The 20,547-nt window shown below is 44.3% G+C and overlaps 1 protein-coding gene across 7 annotated transcripts; it reads left to right on the top strand.

The window, feature by feature from the left end:
* The first annotated feature begins 5,541 nt into the window (after positions 1 to 5,541).
* S1PR3 (sphingosine-1-phosphate receptor 3) lies at positions 5,542 to 19,424 on the top strand. 7 transcript variants are annotated; one of them, XM_064641001.1, is made up of 4 exons: positions 5,720 to 5,770; positions 6,353 to 6,456; positions 7,196 to 7,412; positions 10,960 to 19,424. In XM_064641001.1, exon 4 carries the CDS (start codon positions 11,143 to 11,145, stop codon positions 12,286 to 12,288), a length of 1,146 nt encoding a protein of 381 aa, XP_064497071.1. In that variant the 5' UTR covers positions 5,720 to 5,770; positions 6,353 to 6,456; positions 7,196 to 7,412; positions 10,960 to 11,142; the 3' UTR covers positions 12,289 to 19,424. The 7 variants fall into 7 exon arrangements, with proteins under 7 accessions (XP_064497075.1, XP_064497069.1, XP_064497071.1 ...); XM_064641002.1 differs by lacking the exon at positions 5,720 to 5,770 and adding an exon at positions 5,845 to 5,933; XM_064641003.1 differs by lacking the exon at positions 7,196 to 7,412.
* Positions 19,425 to 20,547: the final 1,123 nt, after the last annotated feature.

Genomic DNA, 20,547 nt, shown 5'->3' with positions numbered 1-20,547 from the left:
GGTCTAGGGGAAGGTGTCCTTGCCTGTAGCAGGAGGGGTAGGAACCACTTGATCTTTAAGGCCCCTGCCAACCATTACCATTCTATGATTCTATGCATGCATCTCCATTTGATAACATATGCTTAGCCTCTGCTTCCTTAACTTTTCTATCAATAAAAATTTGGTTCTTCACTGTAAAATCCATTCAAACCCCCCAAACTTATTTTAATTTTTAGTCATGCAACAGTCTTTGGCTAGTTTAGAGGGAGTTCAATCAGATCATCTACAGTTTGCTATTTTTCAAAGCTTTTCGCTGCCTTTGCTGAGAGTTTAGGTTTTTTTCATTCTTTCAGCCTTTTCTATTGGTTTCACTAAAAGACAAACAGAAAGGGTCAGTCTGCTCCAAAGGGCATGTTTGCATTCCCATCACCTAACGCTGCCCCAGGGAGGGGTAGCACTCCTCTTGGGATGGTGTGCATGCTGCCATGCCCAAGGGCTTGGCAGTGGGCACTGTGCCTCTGCCATGCTCTGCCTGCTCTTTCTGGGGGGTGCAGAAGCTCCCAATGCCAGGATGGGGTGGCGTGGAGGCAGCCCTGGCAGCAGGAGCTCTGCTGGATCTCTGGGTGACGGACGTTGTTGCGGCAGCGATGGCACCCATGTGAGCTGTTCAGGTCACCCTGTTCACCCTGTTCACCCATGTGAGCTGTTCAGGTCACCCTGTTCACCCTGTTCACCCATGTGAGCTGTTCAGGTCACCCTGGGCATCTCCCTCTGGTGCCCTGAGGCTCAGTGCACAGGGGGAGACCACAACTACGAGGGGAGGATGGGAATAATGCGCAGAAAAGAAAGGAGGGACAAGCGTTCAGACAGTGATGTAGGCGTACAGTCTTCATGTCTGGAGTGTTGAGCTGCAGGATGCAGATGGGGAAACCCAAGGAGCTGTTGGACTGAACTCATTTCCCCTTCTTGTTTCTCTGCAATTTCACTTTTTACATCATGTCTGGCTGGAAGTGCTGTGATAACAGCTATCTCTCTTCTAGCATGTGCAATCTGCACAGGGCTGTACCTTGAGCTGAGTCAGTCTTGATGTGAACAACAAATATCTGGCTGTGCTCTGAGCACCTGCCCCTTTATCCCTAGGGGAAGGTGTCACTTGCAGAGGCAGACAGAGTTCAGCTCAGCTAAGCACGTGATCCCAGCAGTTAATATAAAACATGCAGCTGAGATATATCCTATGGGTATATGTTGTATTTGCACATGATAAGTACAAGACTGTACCTCTCAAAAACACCATGGCAGTCACAGAAAAGAAGACAAAGAAGAAAGCACATACAAAGCTACAGTTTTCATATGAGCTTGTATGTAGATTAGAAAAAAGACAAATGTTCCATCCCAAATAATGATCTGAGGGAGCAGAAAGTAGGTGTTAATGTAAGAGGTGTATGTGTTTTGTTACGGTGTTTATTGATAATTTCTTAGACAAACTCCAAAATGGTGTGTTGAAGCAGTGTGCATATCTTAAGGTGCTCTGAATCAGAATATTGCTGTTCAGGGATAACAGATTTAAATATATTGACTCAAATGTATTGCGAGATGCCGTGATTCAAATTACATTGACAAAATGTTAGCAATGTTGAGGTAACAGTGTTTCCAATATCTTGGCCTCAGTCATTCCTGTGATGGATTTACAGAGTTTGTGTGTCAGCTTTAGTGCTGCCAAAGAAAGGAGAACACGTATCTTTCAAAAAAGTTGAGACAGGCAAAAGAACACAGCAAATACAAAGACATGAGATACAAGTGCATGAGGATGTGAAAAAGTCATAGCTTTTGAAGGTTCCAAAATATCCTCTCTTTATATTTTACAGTGATTGACAGATTCCTTCTTTGATGTACTAAACAAATGTATTTTGGTCACTGCAGATTATGATCAAACAGCACTCCAAATAAATTTTCTCCTTTTTTGTTTTTATGTTTACATTCAATTAAAATATTAATTAAATTTGTCTCATAATGACTTCTAATTTAAACAATATTGCATTTAATATTGGCTTAAGACTAGGTTGGAGTCACAGAAATAGGAACAAAAATGGTGTCACAAACAAAAATATGTTGCAGCACTTCATCATCTAGATGTAACAAGTCATACATAATACATCTCGTTAATATAAAAAGGATAGTTCAGCAACAGTAGAGAGCTAAAATATGTTATCATAGAATCAGATAAAATCATACTATTTTGAGCTTTTAGTTTTAAAATTGCTCTGTTGCTGTTTAGTTTTCACACCAAAACAGTCAAAAATAAATTGCTGGTTTTCCAAATGACGAAGGGTTACTTCAGGAACTCCAGGCAAGGAAATCAATGACAGACCTGTGAAGCATTGGATGAATGTCAGAAAGAAGAAATTATAACTAATGCATTAATAAAACATCACATGATCTTGAAAGACAGAAATTACCAAGATTTTATCACACTCTAAACAGTCACCAGAAAAAAAGTGGACTTAACTGTAACTAATACATGAGAAGGATAATATTAATCTTGAAACATGAACTGTTTTGTCTGTAGAGAAACCACAATATCTTTCATCTGAGGGTAACACTTCAGCTTTTATTGCGTGTTTATGTATTTTATCTATCTGTAAATAGAAGTACCTTTAACTGCTTTTTTTGACTTTTAAGCATGTACTGGAAAACCTTCTGTATCGATGGCACTCCCCATTCACTGCTTTCTCTGGACCAAAAGCCACACACAAAAGGAAAAACCCCTTTCTTTAATCTGGTATTCTCCATGTAAAACCCCTGACAGGAGGGAAAATCCATGGGGTGTTGCAGGGTGCTGAGAGGCCCAGGACTTTCAGGTAACTTCACCAGGACATTTGCTGAGCCAATGGCATCGGCTGAGCCATCTCCCTCCGAGTCCCTCTGCTGCCTCTTCCTCTGCCATGTCCAGTTTAAATCCCCTGCAGGAATGTCTCCTTTTTCAACACCTGCAGAAGTGGGCAACAGACACACTGTTAAGAGTGCCATAGCTTGCCCCCACAGTCAAGACCATACTTAATTGCAACAAAGGAGAAAACAGCCCAGAAAGGATTCAGCCCATGGAAACTTCGGAGCTGGAATCGAGCAGGGCACCCACAGTCCCTGCTCGGGACTCCCACCCATTGTGCCCTGCACTGCTCTTTCATTATATTTAAGAGCCACTGACAGGCCTTTACTCCATATGGTTTCATGTGGTTTGTTTAATGGCTTTTTCTCTCCTGTTGATTGCGTTCCACAATTCAATGGTACATTGCCAGAAATTTGTGCCCTTGTGTTTTAAAATATTCCATCTTGGTTGGTTGTGTTTTTCCCTTTTTCAGACCGTTCATTAGACCCAGCCACCTTGGATTTTCCCTCCAGAGATGACTTTTCTAACCATTCCATTGCCTTTTCTGCCTTTTTGTGTTGTACTGCACTCTTAAGGAGAGGAAGCAACCAGAGGTACTCATGGTACTCAACGTGCCAAGTTCGCAGAAACATGTTTTCCATTTTGTTCCTTATTCCTTTCTTTATAATTCCTAGAATTCAGTTTCACTTTAACAGTTAAATGAACGTCAGACGCTTTCTAAGAGCTATCCACAAAGACCTCTCTTCTGTTAGCACTCTGTGCAGATTTGTGGATCTATCATTGGAGCTGTTTTTCCTATGTTTCACTCGGCAGCACGGAAATGAACACAGCATTTATCAGCAGGTCACTCTGGACCTCCAGATATTGGAAACATCTTGTTCTCAGTTTTAGTTTCACCGTCAAGTACCCCAAATAACATCAGAAATGGCTGCTTTCCCATTATTCATCCTGTTTGCCCACTCACTCAGGAATTTCCAGGGCAGAAAAGACTTCTCGCCCATGGTAAATTGAGCTGTTAACCTTCTGTTGCCACGAAAATTCATTACAGCTCCTTTACTTTCTATGCCTTACTTAGTCATTAATCTCTTTACGCCACAAAAATGTAATTTCCTTTAAGGTCAAGAGCTTCGTGGAAAGCTCTCCATGCGTGCATCACTGGCTGTTGCGTGACATTTGGAATTGAACCACTGGGTTGTATCAGCTATTGCCAGAGAGGCTGCGCTCCCCAAAGCTTTTTGCCAACAGTTGCTTTGGCAACATCTGGTCCTCACCACGGATACACCATTTTCCATGCACACCCTTCTCTGAAGTGATTCCCTTGTACTGTAGTGGGGCCTTGCTGTGGGTTGCTCCTGTGGGTTGCTGGTGGTGGTCAGACCAACTAAGGAAGGCCCTTTAAAACCATCCCAGGCAGCAGGACACAGTTTACCAGCTCCTGGCACCACTGCCAAAAGATCTTTCTGGTGGCAGTATCTTGTCCCCTCATCTATGACAGTCTGATCAGAATGACTATTTCTTCTGACTCCCTTCTCCAAGTAGGTAAAAGGTAGCAAAGGAAAAAGATGGAAAAGAACAAAAATAATAGGAGAACACAGAGCTAAGCTAGTGCCTGCTCACTGAAACATCTGCTCTACAAGAACTGGGTCTTGATGGCATGTAGCAAGCAGCTACCAGGAGAAATACAGACCTTCGTGGTGTGGTTTTCAGGGAAACTGCAGGACAAGGCTTTGCTGAGCAATGGGAGAGCAATGATTCACAGGCCCAGGCTCCCCTTTGCCTAAAAGTGGGGAGTGCTTTTACGTGACATGGAAGGAGTTTTCCACTCCTCTCCTATTCCACAGAAGAAAGCAGCTTTCCACACAGTACATGAGGGGAGAGGACAGGAGATAAGGCTAGGGCCATCAAACATTGTGTATAGTCCTATCCATAGCTAAGTGGGGTCATGTCCATTGGGTCCATCAGCTTTGAACCAAATTTACCATCATTTTGCCCTGTCTAGTCCTTATTTCCTATCAAAGTCCTAAACTAGAAGAGCTGCATTATTCTTTTTCAGCAGATAAAAAGCAGTCACTGTAGCAGTTTGTTCTGCTACATCCTCTTAAACTTTTGGCTATGAAAAGCCTAGTTCTGCTTTCTTCCAGCACATTTCTCCCCTGCAGAGCAGCAGTGCAGGCGACCTGAAAGCCGAGCCCACGGCATAACTCCGAGTGCAACAGTGCTCAGGTCCAGACAGGAGGCTCTCAAGAAAAACACTGATTGCAGCGGGACGGCTGGGCAACCCTGTACGCCTGCCTGCGCTTTGCAAGGTTGTTGCAGTGTTCCTGTTTGCCAGCTCACCGCAAACATTTTGGCAGAAAGATTTGCTGTACCCACTGGCATCTTACAAGTACATTTTAAATTAGACGGTTGCAGGATCCAAGTTCCAACTTCTTTTCCAAAGCGCTGCTCCTGTCACTGGGGCAATCCGCGTGCCTATCGCCGTCCTTGAGTTGCTATTACTCAGTCAATAACTCTGTCAAGTGGTACCTTACCAGGAAACACGCCGTAATCGGCAGCTCTGGGTCAAACCAGAAGCACTTGTGCTTCGCCATGTGCCTCTCGATTCAAGCTCTCTGAAGGTCTCATTATTGGAGACGGTCAAACAGAGGGGCAGATGCAACACACGTAAAACCTCTTCGAACGCGATAATAGCTCGAGCTGAGTAAGACCTACCCAGAACTTCCTCCCCTCCACCACGCATTGTTATGGACGCTACAAATACCCGCCGGCGGGCTCTGCCGTCTCACATTTTCACCCCGGCTGCCCTTCGCGCCGTGTAAGAATTAAACTCCCCGCTCTCCCCGCGGCCGAGCCCCGCCGGCAGCATCCAGCTCCGTGGCGCTGCTCCCCCGGGCATGGGGCACGGTGAGCGGCCAAGGGGCGGAGTGAGGCGGGGCGGGACGGGACGGGGGCAGGCAGGGGCCGCCGGAGCGGGGAGCGAAGCCTGTCCGGCGGTGGCGGCGGGAGCAGAGAGCCGGAGGCAGGACCCAAGGGGGGCGGACGCGCCGGAGAAAAGCCCGGAGGGGAGGTCGGTCAGTCGGGGGGTACCCTGGAGGGGAGGCTGCGGGGACTGGCGGCGGGCAGGGCCGGGGCGATCCCATCCCGTCCCATCCCATCCCGGCCCGGCTCGGCCCTGCCCGGCGCAGCCCCGGGGTGGGATGCGGCGGCCGCGGAGCTCCGGGGTGAGCGCGGCGAGCGCAGCTCGGGGCTCCGGGACGGCCCGGCCCGCACCCCGCCCGCCTGCCGGGGCCGTCCCGCTTCGGCGAAGGAGGGCCAGGTGTCCCCGTCCTGCCGAGCCCCGAGAGCGGGGCCGGACCGGCCGTCCCGCCTGCCTGGTACGGGCGCGGCGGCGGGCACGGGACGCGCGGGAGCCCCGGGACTGCGGTGATTGCTCTGTGAGACCGCGGACACGTCGGGTGACTTAGACAAGATGTTTGTCACCTCCAGAAAGTTCGGGTCGCTGCAAAAGTGGAAATCTGTGAACGGAATCCCGGAGTTTGGAGGCGGGGGGAGTAAGTCGGGAGTGCTGGGAGACGGGGAAAGAAGTCCAAGTGAGTTCCCTTTAACGTGCAAGAATTAAACCAGCCGGGAGTGATGGGGGTGTGCATGTGTGCTATTCGGAATTACAAAATTCAAACTGATATCTAAGAGCCAGAAGTCAGGAAAAGTAACTATTTGTTTTTCTGAGGCTGTAAACTACCAGCACATCCACTTAAATAGAAAATCTTTTTTAACGTTTGAGTTGTCTAAGACATTGTTCTGCAACAGATGTTTATTGTCTAAACTTCATTTGCATCTAGCACAGCTTAATTTCAGTGGAAATGTGTATTGAAATGTGCTGCTGTTCTGAAAAGCCTTTTCTGTTAATGAGACTAGCTGATAAATTACGTTTACTTTTCAATTGCAAAGGCTGTACAAATACACAAAATACAAAAAAGTTTGGCTTTGGATATGTATTATTGTCTTTGCCATTTTTAAAATTTTCTTTGGTGGCCAAAGACACGGCAGAGAAGGGAGAACTGAAATATGTGTGGTAGTGGTGAAGGAGCATCCAGTTTCTTTGGTCAAGTCTGTTCATGGCCACTTGGAAAGCAGGAAAATACAATTCTGGCCAAATTACAGTGAGTGTACTGAATGCATAGCATTATATGTTCTTGTGCAGGCAAAAGTAGGTGGTGAAAAGTTAAGTTCTATTCTCACTTTGCTCTCACTTGTTGCTTTGACTTTCAGAAAATTGAGAGCAGTTTGGTTCACTCTTTTTTAAAAACAGAAATTTCTTATTTCTCTTAGATGTAAAGTACAGAGTGACTCATGAGATGGTAAAAGCCCTCAGGTCCCTGTGGAACTCTTAACCAGAGTGCCTGCTGGAAACAGAGAGCAGAGATGTACTGGAGATGGTTGCTGAAGGGTTTTGGCATCCTCATTATCACAAGTTCCCTGCTGCCTCCTGGCACTGGGAATTACACATTCCCAGAGGAAAATTGCAGGCCGGGGGAGCTGGTGAGAGGTATGACTCTGAGTTTCTGCCTGTACCATTACGTGTTTGAGCTGGAGAGGGCAGTGGAGATGTGCCTTGCAATAGGGCAGGTTAAGGGATTGTGGCCTTCCACTCAGTGTTGCTTTATTCACGGCATGTGTGGCAGAGAGACCATACAGACCCCAGTGGGATCTAGGTTTATGAGCCATGCTAGAGAGCCCCTGCTCCAAACTGAAAGGGTGCTTGACCCTGCTAGGATCCTTGACCTCTGCAGGAGACCACATTAACCACTGCAGACACCCCAAAGCATGGGGTGGGCCAGGAGATTAGCCAGGAGGGGGAAATCTTGGTGTTCATGGCTGACCCCAACTGCTCTCTCCACCCTTGGAGTAGGGAAGCCAAATAGCTGGAGGAGGCAGCTGAATTTTGCCCTCCACATGATTGTGGTTCCACATGACTGTGGTTCTTGACATTGTACCACTGCCTTTATTCGAGTAATGTAGCTGTCGCTGTTTTAGCCATCACATCCGTGAGGAAGCATAGCCAGACTGCCCCTGCAATGCAGAGAGGTTAGTTTATCTTTCTAGTCGTACCTGATGGTGGAGCGATAGGGATCCCCTGCCTTGCTTTAGAGGGAATAAAACTCATTTCCGGTGGTTTCAAGAGCTCGGGGTGCTGAGGTACCTAACCATGGCAGTGCTGGGCAAACAACAGGCCACAGGCAGGTTCTTCAGGTTATTTTTTAAATATTCCGAACTGAAGTCCATACTTTGCAGCTAGTATGTGACTGGGGCAAACATGTTTTGCAGAGTAAATTGTGGTACTGTCAGAAAGCAGTGACACAGGTTATCCCGGACCTGGCCATTGCTGTCTTGTTATTGCAATGCAAAACCAACATCAATTTTTCTAACTGCTAAAGGGAGACTGTGCTTTCTGAGTTACTGGCTACAAAGCAAGAGAAATACATAAGGAGGGTATGGCTAAAAGATATTACTTGGAAATGTTGCTGCCAGAAGAGAATAAATTTTAATTTATTGCATTATTATTTATATTAACTTTCAAGTGTCTTATGCGTGATACTCATTCCATGAGAGTCCTGGCAGATAGTAATGTTACAACCTTCACTGCCTTCTCACTAGCCTGTCAGAGGCAAAGACTTACTTTTATGATACTGAGTTCGCTGTAATAATTTTAAGAGAAGCAATTTCTAACAGTGGCAGAGCCCCCGTACAATTTCTGCTGATTGAGTGCATCGTCCTTGCCTTCAGCCAGGGGAACTGGTACAACACCATTGCCTTTAGCAGAGTCATGACAGTTTGCATCTGCTGAGTTGTGGCTGATAAACTCCTACGTATGGCATATAATTTTCTTCACAGAAAGAGATGCATTTGCCCTTTGATAGATCGGTGTGATAACTGGCTTGAAAAAGACTTCCAGAAACATTTATTTTGTTATGTGTGGTGCTCCTAAACGTTAGGAATATTATTCTCTCAGGCAGCCATCAGCCAGCCTGGTGAGTACTGCTGGTTGAGCTATTATTAACAAACACTTTTCAAGTCAAATGTAATTGTTTATTTTACAGTGGAAAGCACTTGCAATTCATATGGACACAGTGGGATTTTGTTATAAGCCAATACAATGAAAGGCTGTGACAATTTATGTGATAACAGTGTGCAGATTGTGAGTGAATTACAATTACATTGAACCTTAGCTGAGGTGAAGTTGTTCTGTCGAGAGCTCCACTGTTACCATGTTTCAGAAAAGAGTTTTAACAACTCGAGGGCCCAGTTCAGCTTCTGGGAAATGAATGAGGTGGTTGCTGTCATCTTCAGAGTGAAAAAGGACCAAGGACACCACAGTTTGGAACTGTGAACTAGAGTGGGAAAATTACAATGGGTAAATAGCCAGTTATTTTCTCAGAAAATAATTTTAAAACACCCTGAGTGTACTAAAGAATTCAAGTCAATTTACTGTAGGCTTTTGTCAGATCATGTCCTTTCTGAAGGAGGGAAACCAGGAAAAGAGAGAGTAGAAAAATAGGGTGTGGGTCATCCCTTTAAATCCCTTTGCATTCTTCTGGGATGTGGTTTGCTCCTCCCCTCATCCTCTTGAGAGACACTTGAAAATATATTTCTCACTTTTTAAGTGCCCCAAGCAGACTGCTGGGTTGGCAGTGGCTCACACATTTTTCTGGTCTTCAGAAAACTGTATAGGATCATAAAATCATAGAATGGATCTGATTGGAAGGGACCTTAAAGATATCTGGTTCCATCCCCCCTTCCCTTGATACCTCTCTTTTGAAAGTGTCTTTAATGTGCTTGGAAAATGCTCATTGAGTAAATAAATGGTATGGTTTAAGAGCTCTAGCTCTTAAAAGATTCCCCAAACTAAGCTACTTAATTATGGGCCAATGGAAATTGTCCTGGTATCCAGTACAAATTCTTATTTTTTTTACCTTTCACAGAAAAAAAAAAAAATACAAATTTGGTTCAGATGAAACAAGTTCTTTCCTCATCCCTATCCTGGTTTTCATAGAAAACTGAAACATTGGTTGTTTTTTCATCCTCAGTGCATACATTTGGGGCACGGGCCTCAATTCTCATTGGATTATGCTGCAACAAAACTCTTACATTTTTGGTAAAACAGTAAGTACTTCTGACATCTAATGTTTTTACAAAGCTCTATAGATCTCTTCTGATATTTATTGAAAAAAAGTTTGAAGGATCTGCTGCAAAAATGGAACCTCAAAGTCCATGGGAAAACATTGCAGTTCATTCTATGTTGTAACTTAAAGAAAATCAGAATTTTTGAGAAGGACAATTAAATTGGGTGTAACTATTTTTTATTTTTAAAAACAAACAAACAAGCAAACAAAAACTTTAAATGTATGACTCGTATACATATGCAATGGGAAAAAAAAAGTGAAGTGAACCATAAAGAAAAACAAAACTTATAAAAATATGACTTGCTATGTTTGTTTTTAAAAAGGTAGCAGAAATCCAACTAATTTAAATGGGAAGTAGGATTGATTTTATGATGACTGGCTTTCAGTGCATCTTCTCAATTGTATATATCATAATTTTATACCATTAAGGGTGGGAAGTTATTTTGGGCATTGGCAACACGCATGCTGGCATGAAGACTTGATACCAGTTTTCTCAGAATCTTTCCTACCTCGAGTCTGCGTGGGAAACAAGAACAAGCTTAGAAAGCAGAGAGTTTTCCCCGCTGCTGCGGGGTTGGGTGGTGTTTTGGTAGCACCATGTGCACTCAGGTCTTTTGGAGGATCAGTGAGCTGTCTGCTGTGCACACTGGGTCTTGCTGGGACCAGAGATTTCATAGGGGGAAACACTTTTGAGCAGTTCTGTACATTGCCCTCATATTTCTGCAGCCAAGATGTGTCTGGACTTACCTACCCTACAGCTACCTTGGTAGGCATGCAGCCATGTTCTACCTCAGTTTCCTGCCACAGTCACCATCCCTCTCTCTTGGCTCCTGGGTGCATCTTGCAGCTTGAGCACTGGGTGACATGGGAAGATGGTGATATTTATGTTTCATTTGTTGGTTTTATTTTCAGAGCCTGGTTTGCAAGCCACTCTCCCGAATTAATATGCAAGGCTTGCTGGAGCTGGGGATACACAACGCCTGCCCAGAGGAGTGCTGGGAGGAGCGTGGCTTGATCTCCCTCTTGTGGAAAATTATTGGAACTATATTCTCGTGATACTGAGGAAAGAAAAGTCCAGCATCCTTAAGGGAACAAATGATGGCAGCAGTTACCATGCCACCTTTTGCTCTTGTCAGCCCTCAAGGAAATGAAGAGATGGACTCTCTAATTGTACTGCATTATAATTACACAGGAAAGCTTAATTCAAGGGAAAAGGCAACTGGTAATATAGACCTGCCCGCTATTGCATTTCTAATCCTATGTAGTTTCATAGTCCTGGAAAACTTGATGGTGTTGATTGCCATATGGAAAAACAATAAATTTCACAACCGCATGTACTTTTTTATTGGCAATCTAGCTCTCTGTGATCTTTTAGCTGGGATTGTTTACAAGGTAAACATTCTTATGTCTGGGAAGAAGACTCTGAGCTTATCCTCCACAATCTGGTTCATTAGAGAAGGCAGCATGTTTGTTGCCCTGGGAGCCTCCACTTTCAGCTTGCTAGCCATAGCTATTGAGCGACATTTAACCATGATTAAAATGAGGCCTTACGACGCAAATAAAAAATACAGGGTGTTCCTTCTCATTGGTACATGCTGGCTTATTTCAATTTCCTTGGGTGCCTTACCCATCCTCGGCTGGAACTGTATAAACAACTTACCAGATTGCTCGACAATTTTGCCTCTGTACTCCAAGAAGTATGTTGTGTTCTGCATTAGTATCTTCATAGCCATTTTGGTTGCCATTGTCATCCTTTATGCCCGTATCTACATACTGGTTAAGTCCAGCAGTCGCAATGTCACCAACCACAATAACTCGGAGCGCTCCATGGCGCTCCTTAGGACTGTCGTGATCGTCGTTAGTGTCTTCATTGCCTGTTGGTCTCCACTCTTCATCCTGTTCCTCATCGATGTGGCCTGCAGAGTCAAGGAGTGCTCTATCTTGTACAAACCCAACTGGTTTATTGCTCTGGCGGTCATCAACTCTGCAATGAACCCAATCATTTATACCCTGGCCAGTAAGGAAATGCGTCGCGCCTTCTTTCGCCTTGTCTGTGGCTGCCTGGTGAAATCCAAGGTGGCCAGATCTTTGCCTATTCAGCCCACACCAGATCACAGTCGAAGCAAATCCAGCAGCAGCAACACCCAGAAGCCAAAGGAAGATTTCCCACCAATGAATGTTCCCTCGTGTATCACTGAGAAAAATGAATCTCCGTTTCACAATGGGAACTTCTGTAAGTAAAGGACTCCTGAAGACAAGTACTTTTCCATGGCTTTTAGATTTAAACTACACATGAAGTTTAAATATTCATGCACTTAAATCACAGAGGAAAACACTAACCACTTATTTAACTTTGAGGACTTATTTATCAACAATCATGTGTTTTGGGTGTTCATTCAGTAACGCACCTGATTCAGAAAAAAACCTTTCATGCTGCCCAACAGCCAGGACAGAGTCCATGTACATCTAAGGACATCACACACCACAATGGCATTGCATGCTGAGACTGTGTTTGGCACTTACTCATTTTGGAAGACATCACTAAAACCTGTTAGAAACTTTGGATTTACTAAAGACTGCTGATGTTTGGAAGATGAACCCGATTATTGTCAGCTGGGAGAAGAATTCATTACATATGTTGTAATGTTGACTGTAGTTCTCTATATGTATCTTGCTGTTATGTTAATGGCCTTATATATATGTGGTATAAATAGCTGTATATTTGTACAATTTCTTACTAAAAATTCATTGTTTGGTGAAAGTTTACAATATGCTAAACATTGTATTGCAGTATACAGTGTAAGGTGACTAATTATACAAATAGATGTGTTTCAATGGGGATATTTAAAATGAAGTAGTAACTTTTAACTGTCAGGAACTTTAACGTGTCATATCAATGCAGTATTTTTATTTTTTTTTCCATTGTTATTCAAACTTTTCGTGTTTAGTGAAAGATAGTATGGCAGTTGTCACTGTGGCATTTCACAACGCATTTTAAGCAAGCAGTAGTAAATAACCATTGTGAGAGGATATATATGTTTGCTATTTAAAGTAGTTAAAATGTGACCCCACAATACACACGTAACAAATGTTTATTCACGTACTGTTTCAATGCATATAACTTTGCTTACTATTTTCAATGTATTTAAAAATTTGTGTCCGACCTACGTAAACCTGTGTACATTGTGAATGCACTACCTAAGCTGAGATCCTTCAGTTCTGAAACAGAGACATATCATTTCAGAAAGCAATGAACCACAGTGGATTCCCATGGAGCTCCTTCTTTCCAGGCACTACCACAGCATGGGATTGTGTTGGGAATTCTCCCTGGGAAGTTCAGCAAGTGAGACAATATCCCATTTTCTGTTAATGGGACCCTGCACTTCTATCACCTCTGGACACTTCTGCAGATACGAGAGAAAAGATGCGGTACAACAGGATCATGCTGAAGGGTATATCTCCATTTACACCTGACCCTGCCTTGGCTCTGGAAGGAAAGCTTGTTTAGTTTGGAAGACCTGGAGCCCCAGCCCCAGCCTTTTGAGAGGCTGTTCCAGAGAAACCTAAAAACAACTTTATGGTTCATCACTGCCTTACCAGCCTCAGTACAGAATGGTGGTCAGTGTCAAAGGCATTCCCTGAGACCTAGAGTGGTTAAGACTTCATGAACATCTGGTTTCAAGTCCTCATGGAAGCAGCCCGTGGCACTTCCATCAATAGTACTTTACGGCTGGAGGCTTCAGTGAAGTTCAGCAGGAAATTCTGAGGCAAGTTCCCGCTGTCTTTCAGTAAGAATGTAACCATTTAACTTTGTTGGGCTCTTTCAAAGATTTGTGTTTAAGGTCTCAAAACACGCCTTGTGCACAATCAGAAGTAATCGAGGCTTTTTTAACACACAGCCTGAAAGAGCTCATCCTTAGCTTTAATCTGGTCTTAATCATTTAAAGCAGCAGCATTAGACTCTTCCCAAATATGCATAGTGTATAAGCTGTGTAATGTGTGTAGCAAAAGCCTTTAAAATGTAGAGGTTTGCATTGTGATTATCTTTTACATATTAACAGTCTGCTTGTAAATATTTTATGCTGTTAGAAAAGTGTGTAAGAACAAAGAACTCTATTTGAATGAAATAACTGTGAAAAAGAGTAGTAAATAGAAAATAATCTCTACCAAAAATGTTGAAAAGCAGTGCACTTCGAGAAGAACAAAAAGCTAAACCAAGCAAAGCATGATATAACTATATGGACTGCAGATACAGGCTGCAGGCTCTGTAACTTTGTGAGAAACAAGCTAGTGACATTGCATTGCCGTGGCTTGCTTAGGGTTTTAGGTCTTACAGTGCTTTTTGGCTGCATTGTAGAAGTTCTTCTCTGAGGCTGTGTCTTCAAAAACTGCCAGCTAAGATATTTGTATACTTCTAGCTTAGTTCATGTGGTGGTGGCATTTGGCAACATTCCTTGCTATTGTACAACAGACAGGCCTTAGGAACACAATAGTCTGAGAAAACGTGGTGGCTGAGCCCACACCAACCCTCATGTCAATGATGTTACATGATTTCCTTAACCTTCTGTCTATCTGCTGGTGACACTTCCTGAGCCAGCCTAAACTGGGCATTTTCCTCCGTGCGGTTGCACAGTTCAGATAAACATCACATAGTTCTCAGCCAGCAACAGCTCTAAAGTGCCAATTACATACTTAAATAGATTGTCCATCAGGTATCTGTAGTTAGGCTGGCTGCTTTCAGGCATAAAACAAACAGCAAACACAACAACGGCATTTAACCCATCACTATGATAACCTCTCAACCTTGGCCATATTGATCACCACAACTGGTCTACTCTGGCCTCAAATCGGGAGGCCTGGAGACACCCCATCTATAACGCTGCTGTCTCCTTTGAGAACACAGCAGGATCACTCTCGAGGAGAAAAGGCAACGCAGAAAGAACCGTGTATTGCAGAATACACCATCTAAGGAGTCTTTCTGCTGTGCCTTTTGCAATCAGATGTGTCTGTCACGTATTGGCCTCACAAGCCACCAGCGTGTTTGTAACAAACGTGGATAGAGCCTTCCCAAATCTCCATTCGCGAAGCCCAGCCATGATGATGATAACCCCCATGACTGATAACTTTTTTACAGGGTTCAATTGCCTTCATGTCCACCCCATGGTCCTGTGCCACGGTCCGAAAGGGGAGGATAGGGCGGTGGCACCGCACGGGTCCCGGACACAAAGGTGGGATGCAGGTAGAGTCCTTTATTCACACGTGCACCCGGTCTTTCATCAGCTCGGGAGGGGAAAGGGCCAGAACATAGGGCAGAGCATGAGACAGACAGACAGTGGGGACAAACCAGGACTGGGACACGGGCAAAAGGGGAGGAGCGGGGGAAGCAGGGAGCAGGCAAACTCATGGCAAGCCTGGGCTTGTCCAGGCTGTGCACTGTGTAGTGGGAATACAATGAAACCACATAACAGTAAAGTCCATATAATAAAGTCCTTCCAATTGCTGTATGCTTTTCTCCATGCCTGGAACCGTTCCCATCCTGAATCTTACTCCTTCATATCTCACCCTTTCTTATTTGTTTGAAAATGTCTGTTGTGATAGTCCTCTTGCAGCATGCTGTGACACAAGAAATAGTTAATATCAATACAAACAAAGCAAAATTTCAAAGCTAGTTAAAAAGGGTTTGTTTAAATGGACTTGTTTAAATGGACTTGGGGGAGGACAGATCTGCATCTTCCAAAACAGTTTGGACAGTTGCATCTACTGAGTGACTCCCCCCCTAAAAAATTGTTTCCAGCCTGAGATGCCACTGCTCCATGATGTCTAAAAGCTTAGTGATAGTGGTCTTCTGTGGACTGCGAGATCCTGGAAAGTAAACAGAACATGTTAGAAATGGTCTTTCTGCTTGTACAGCTGGAAGGGAGAACTTAGGATTGGGGTCACGTGGTAAGGGCACAACTTGCGTAATCTGTTCATCTGATTTAAGCAGGGAATGGTAGGTTTAACATGATTCATTCTAATTGCTGTGGTTTCCTGGCACCTGCTGAAGGGATGGGCTATGCAGGATGGAACGCAGTTGAGGGGGTGTTTGTGTTATCATGCCACCCCTGGAGCTTGCTGCCTGGTTTCCTGACAGTTCACAGGTGCACTGTTTAAGATCTGGCATTGAATTAGAAGTCACTTTTCTCCTTAAGTCGGGTGACTTTTTCGGGGGCAGCAGTTCTCCGTAGAGGTTAGTGAGGGAGCAGCAATCCTTAGTCCAGTATCTGTTTTTGCCACATCGCTTGCGCGGTGTCTTTGGAAGCTCAAATTTTGTGGTTAATCGTGCGCAGTTCTTTTTTATATGTCCTGTCTCACCACAATGAAAACAGGTCTGTGGCCCAACTAAGGCTTCAGCTACTAGTCTTGCTTTATGAGAATTAGACTCCACATTCTTGCAAGCTTCTATCATCTCCAGAAGTGTGGGATCTTTTAGCATTTTTAAAGCTTGTTGGCAATCCTCGTTAGCTTTTTCAACCACAAGCTTATTAAACAGAATGTCTTGGCTTTCTTTCTGCTGGACTTGGCATGCTATAGCTTCTTTTAGCCTGGTTATAAAGTCCACAAAAGGTTCTTTTGGGCCCTGATGAATTAGGGTGAATGAAGGTGTTTGGACATATGTATCAGCAACCTTTTTAAAGGCTTCCATTGACAGTTCTTTTGTAATGTCCAGATATTTTAAATTCACAAGAGACTGGTCTTGTTGGCTGGCGTAGCTGCCCTCCCCATACAGCATGTCAATGGCACTGCTTGTTGGAATACCACGCCTCTCCATCTTTTCATTGACATATTTAACTATAAGCCGTTTCCATTCCGCCTCAAAAATGGATGCTTGCACAGTCAATAACAGTCCATTAATTACCGCTTTGATATCATACGGTATTAAACGGCAGGCGAGGAAAAACGATTCAAAAAGCCCAACGGTGTAAGGTGAACCTAAACCATACTGCACAATTGCGTGTTTGATGTCTTTCAACACAGGGCATGGCACCAGACGCCATTCTGGAGCACGACCGTCCTCTAGATAAATTGGAAAGGCTTTTAAAAACTCGGTGTCGTTAGCCTGTGCTAACTGGAACTGGTTATTTGGTGTTGTAGCATCATCAGAACCAACCTCCCGGCGATTAATGCTTCAACAGCAACTTTGTCTCCCCTCTCTTTCGCTTTCCAGATATTATTTCCAATTTTCTCCCAGTCTTTTAGAGACATACTGCTGGAGACTGCTTCCCCTCTATTTTCCAGCCATTTAGCAAGGGCTTTTGCAGATTTTTTTGTCTAAGGGGTGTCCATTTTCCAAAATAAATTCTTTAACTCGCGGTATACAAACTTTTGAGGGGTAGGTAGCGAGAGACCCATATTTCTGGATTTACTTAGGCTTCTATTAGTCTGCAGTTGGTTTTAAAAAATTTTTGTTAGGGTGGGAGATGGGATTAGATGTTTTCCCGGTGCTCACCTTTCTCAGTGCAGCGGCCGTCTTGCTGTGATCTGGGGTTCAGCCAGGAAGGACAGCGGGACAAAAACACTTCTCTCTGCGTGGTCTGAGCCCTTGTGGCGTGTGGGAGGTTTTTTAAGATAAAAATCTCTACCTTTGCTTCACGTTGGACGCCATATGCCGCGGTCCAAAAGGGGAGGATAGGGCTGTGGCACCGCACAGACACAAAGGTGGGATGCAGGTAGAGTCCTTTATTCACACGTGCACCTGGTCTTTTATCAGCTCGGGAGGGGAAAGGGCCAGAACATAGGGCAGAGCATGAGACAGACAAGCGGGAGGACAAACCAGGACAGGGACACGGGCAAAAGGGGAGGAGCAGGGGAAGCAGGGAGCAGGCAAACTCATGGCAAGCCTGGGCTTGTCCAGACTGTGCACTGTGTAGTGGGAATACAATGAAACCACATAATAACAGTAAAGTCCATATGATAACTCTAAGGTCCATATAATAAAATCCTGTCAATTGCTGTATGTTTTTCTCCATGCTTGGAACTGTTCCCATCGCAGTCCTGCTCTCCGACCCTGTGTCCAGTTCTTGGCCAGTTCTGGGCCAGTTCCTGTGCTCAGTTCTGGGCCCCTCAGTTCAGGAAGGATATTGAGGTGCTGGAGCAGGTCCAGAGAAGAGCAACAAGGCTGGGGAAGGGACTTGAGGACAAGTACTATCAGGAGAGGCTGAGGGAGCTGGGGGGGCTCAGCCTGGAGAAGAGGAGGCTCAGGGGAGACCTCCTCACTCTCTGCAACTCCCTGACAGGAGGGGGGAGCCAGGGGGGGGTTGGGCTCTTTTCCCAGGTAACTCTCAGCAAGACAAGAGGGCTGGGTCTTCAGCTGTGCCAGGGGAGGTTTAGGTTGGATATTAGGAAGAAATTCTTTCCAGAGTGGGTAATCAGACGTTGGAATGGGCTGCCCAGGGAAGTGGTGGATTCTCCATCCCTGGAGGTGTTTAAGACTGAATGTGGCATCAGTGCCATGGTGTGGTAAACACAGCAGTAGTGGATCAAGGGTTGGACTTGATGATCTTAGACATCCCTTCCAACCCAGCTGATTCTGTGATTCTATGATTCTTGCTATTTAGATGGGGGGAAAAAAAGGATGTTTTTTAATAGCCATAGTCCAAGAAAATACACATAAAAGTGAGCTTTAACATCTCCATTTTAGCCTTAGCTATTGTCAGTGTTGGTGCAAGGTACAGGTAATGCAGGCAACTCCACTGTTGGAGGCAATGTGATTGCATGTCCGTACAAAAACCTTTAATTCTACTTTGATTTCCTTTTCTTATTTTGGAGCTGTGGGGATATTTTGTTAGTTCAATTCCCTGCTGTACTTAAAGCAGGTTTCCGAGATTCATGGGTTCACATATAACAGTGATAATATGATTTACAAAATACCTAGGACTGAAGAGAAAAAAAACCCTATTGTTGATGCAATCTTCAGTGGGCACATTCCACTGGGAAGTATTGGATAAGGCATAGATCATGGAAGATTTCAGAACAGAATTTTAAATTAGGACAGGTCAAGAGCTTAACAGCAGTGGATGTTAAACAACCAAGAAGATGATGTATTCTTGAAGCTGTGAAAAGATGGAGAATATTTTCTTTAACCCTAAAAATATTAGAAAATTCCTTCAAACACACCCCAGAATCCAAGCTTGTTACCATCTAGGCTGATTTGAGCATACAGGAAACTGAATAAGGTCTCCCTTTCCAATTGGTTTTAAGTGGAGCAAAGGCTACAAAGGACACTTAACCTTTCATTCATATTATTTGATGAATTGGAATGTTTATTTTTGCTCTGTATTACAAAATAAATGCTAATTCAGCCACCTATGGAGAAAATAAAGGTTTTCACAAGCTGCTTTCCAAGAGTCTTTTATTGCCAACAGTCTTCTAGAGTATTTGCAACTGACTAGGTACCATAAACATTTTGAAAACTTTTAATAAAGGAACTCAAACCTTTGAGCCAAAGTTTTCATGTAGCACTCATTTTTCAAAAAATTGAAAAGAGATTTGGGCCTTCTATGGAAAACATGCATTTAAAAGCTGGGTGTTGAGCCTGAAGGCAGTACCCCGAAGGCAGAAGGCCAGCTTGGCTGAAAGGGGTCTCTTGAAAATAAGACAAGAAAGGAAGGTGTATGCCCAGAGGTCTAATGACATGGGAAGAACTCAGGGATGCTTCTTGCTGCTGTAGGGGGAAAATTCATGTGGTCGGGGCTCCACTGGACAAATGTGGGCGACAATAGAAAGAGTTTTTCTCAAATATATTAGTGGAAGTGTAGAAAAAAAGCTCGTTACAGGATGGGGTTGGTCACCAGGGACAGAGACTAGGCAGGAGGGGTTAAGGTTTTCTTTGCCTTTGCCTTCAACACGGATGTTGGACCAAGGGGGTCCCAGTGCCCTGAGCTGGAGGACCATGACTGAGAGCATGATCAACTCTCAGCTGACCCCGAACTTGTGTGGGATCTGCTGCTCCAGCTGGATCCCTACAAATCTATGGGGCCTAATAGGTTTTATCCCAGAATCCTCAAAGAGTTGGCTGATTTAGTCACAAAACCTCTCTTGATGTTTTTTGAGTGGTCTTGGGAATCCAGAGAGGTCTCAGTTGACTGGAAGCTGGCAAACATTGTCCCAGCTTTCAAAAAGGGCAAGCAGGAGGACCCCAGAAACTACAGGGCTGTCAGTCTCACTTCAGTGCCCAATAAAATTATAGAGAAGATTATTCTGGGAAGTATTGCAAAACCCGTGGAGGGCAGCGCTGTCACTGGTCACAGCCAGCACAGCTTCATGAGGGGAAAGTCCTGCTTATCCAACCTGATCTCCTTTTATGACAAGGTAAGCAACCTAGTTGGCCAAGGGAAGCCAGTTGATGTGATCTTTTTGGATTTCAGTAAAGCTTTCAATACTGTCTCTCACGGGATCCCTCTGGACAAAATGCCAAGCACACAGCTGGATAACCAGGTTTACAAAACAGGTAAGCCAGTT

This window comes from Pseudopipra pipra, chromosome Z (assembly GCF_036250125.1).
Source record: "Pseudopipra pipra isolate bDixPip1 chromosome Z, bDixPip1.hap1, whole genome shotgun sequence".
In the NCBI taxonomy this organism is placed as follows: Eukaryota; Metazoa; Chordata; class Aves; order Passeriformes; family Pipridae; genus Pseudopipra; species Pseudopipra pipra.
The sequence above is the reverse complement of the archived record's forward strand: the minus strand, read 5'-3'. Positions and strand labels throughout refer to the sequence as shown.

What these genes read in the sequence shown, in the direction of transcription:
- S1PR3 (XM_064641005.1), top strand. Translation starts at nt 11,143, where the DNA reads ATGATGGCAGCAGTTACCATGCCACCTTTTGCTCTTGTCAGCCCTCAA.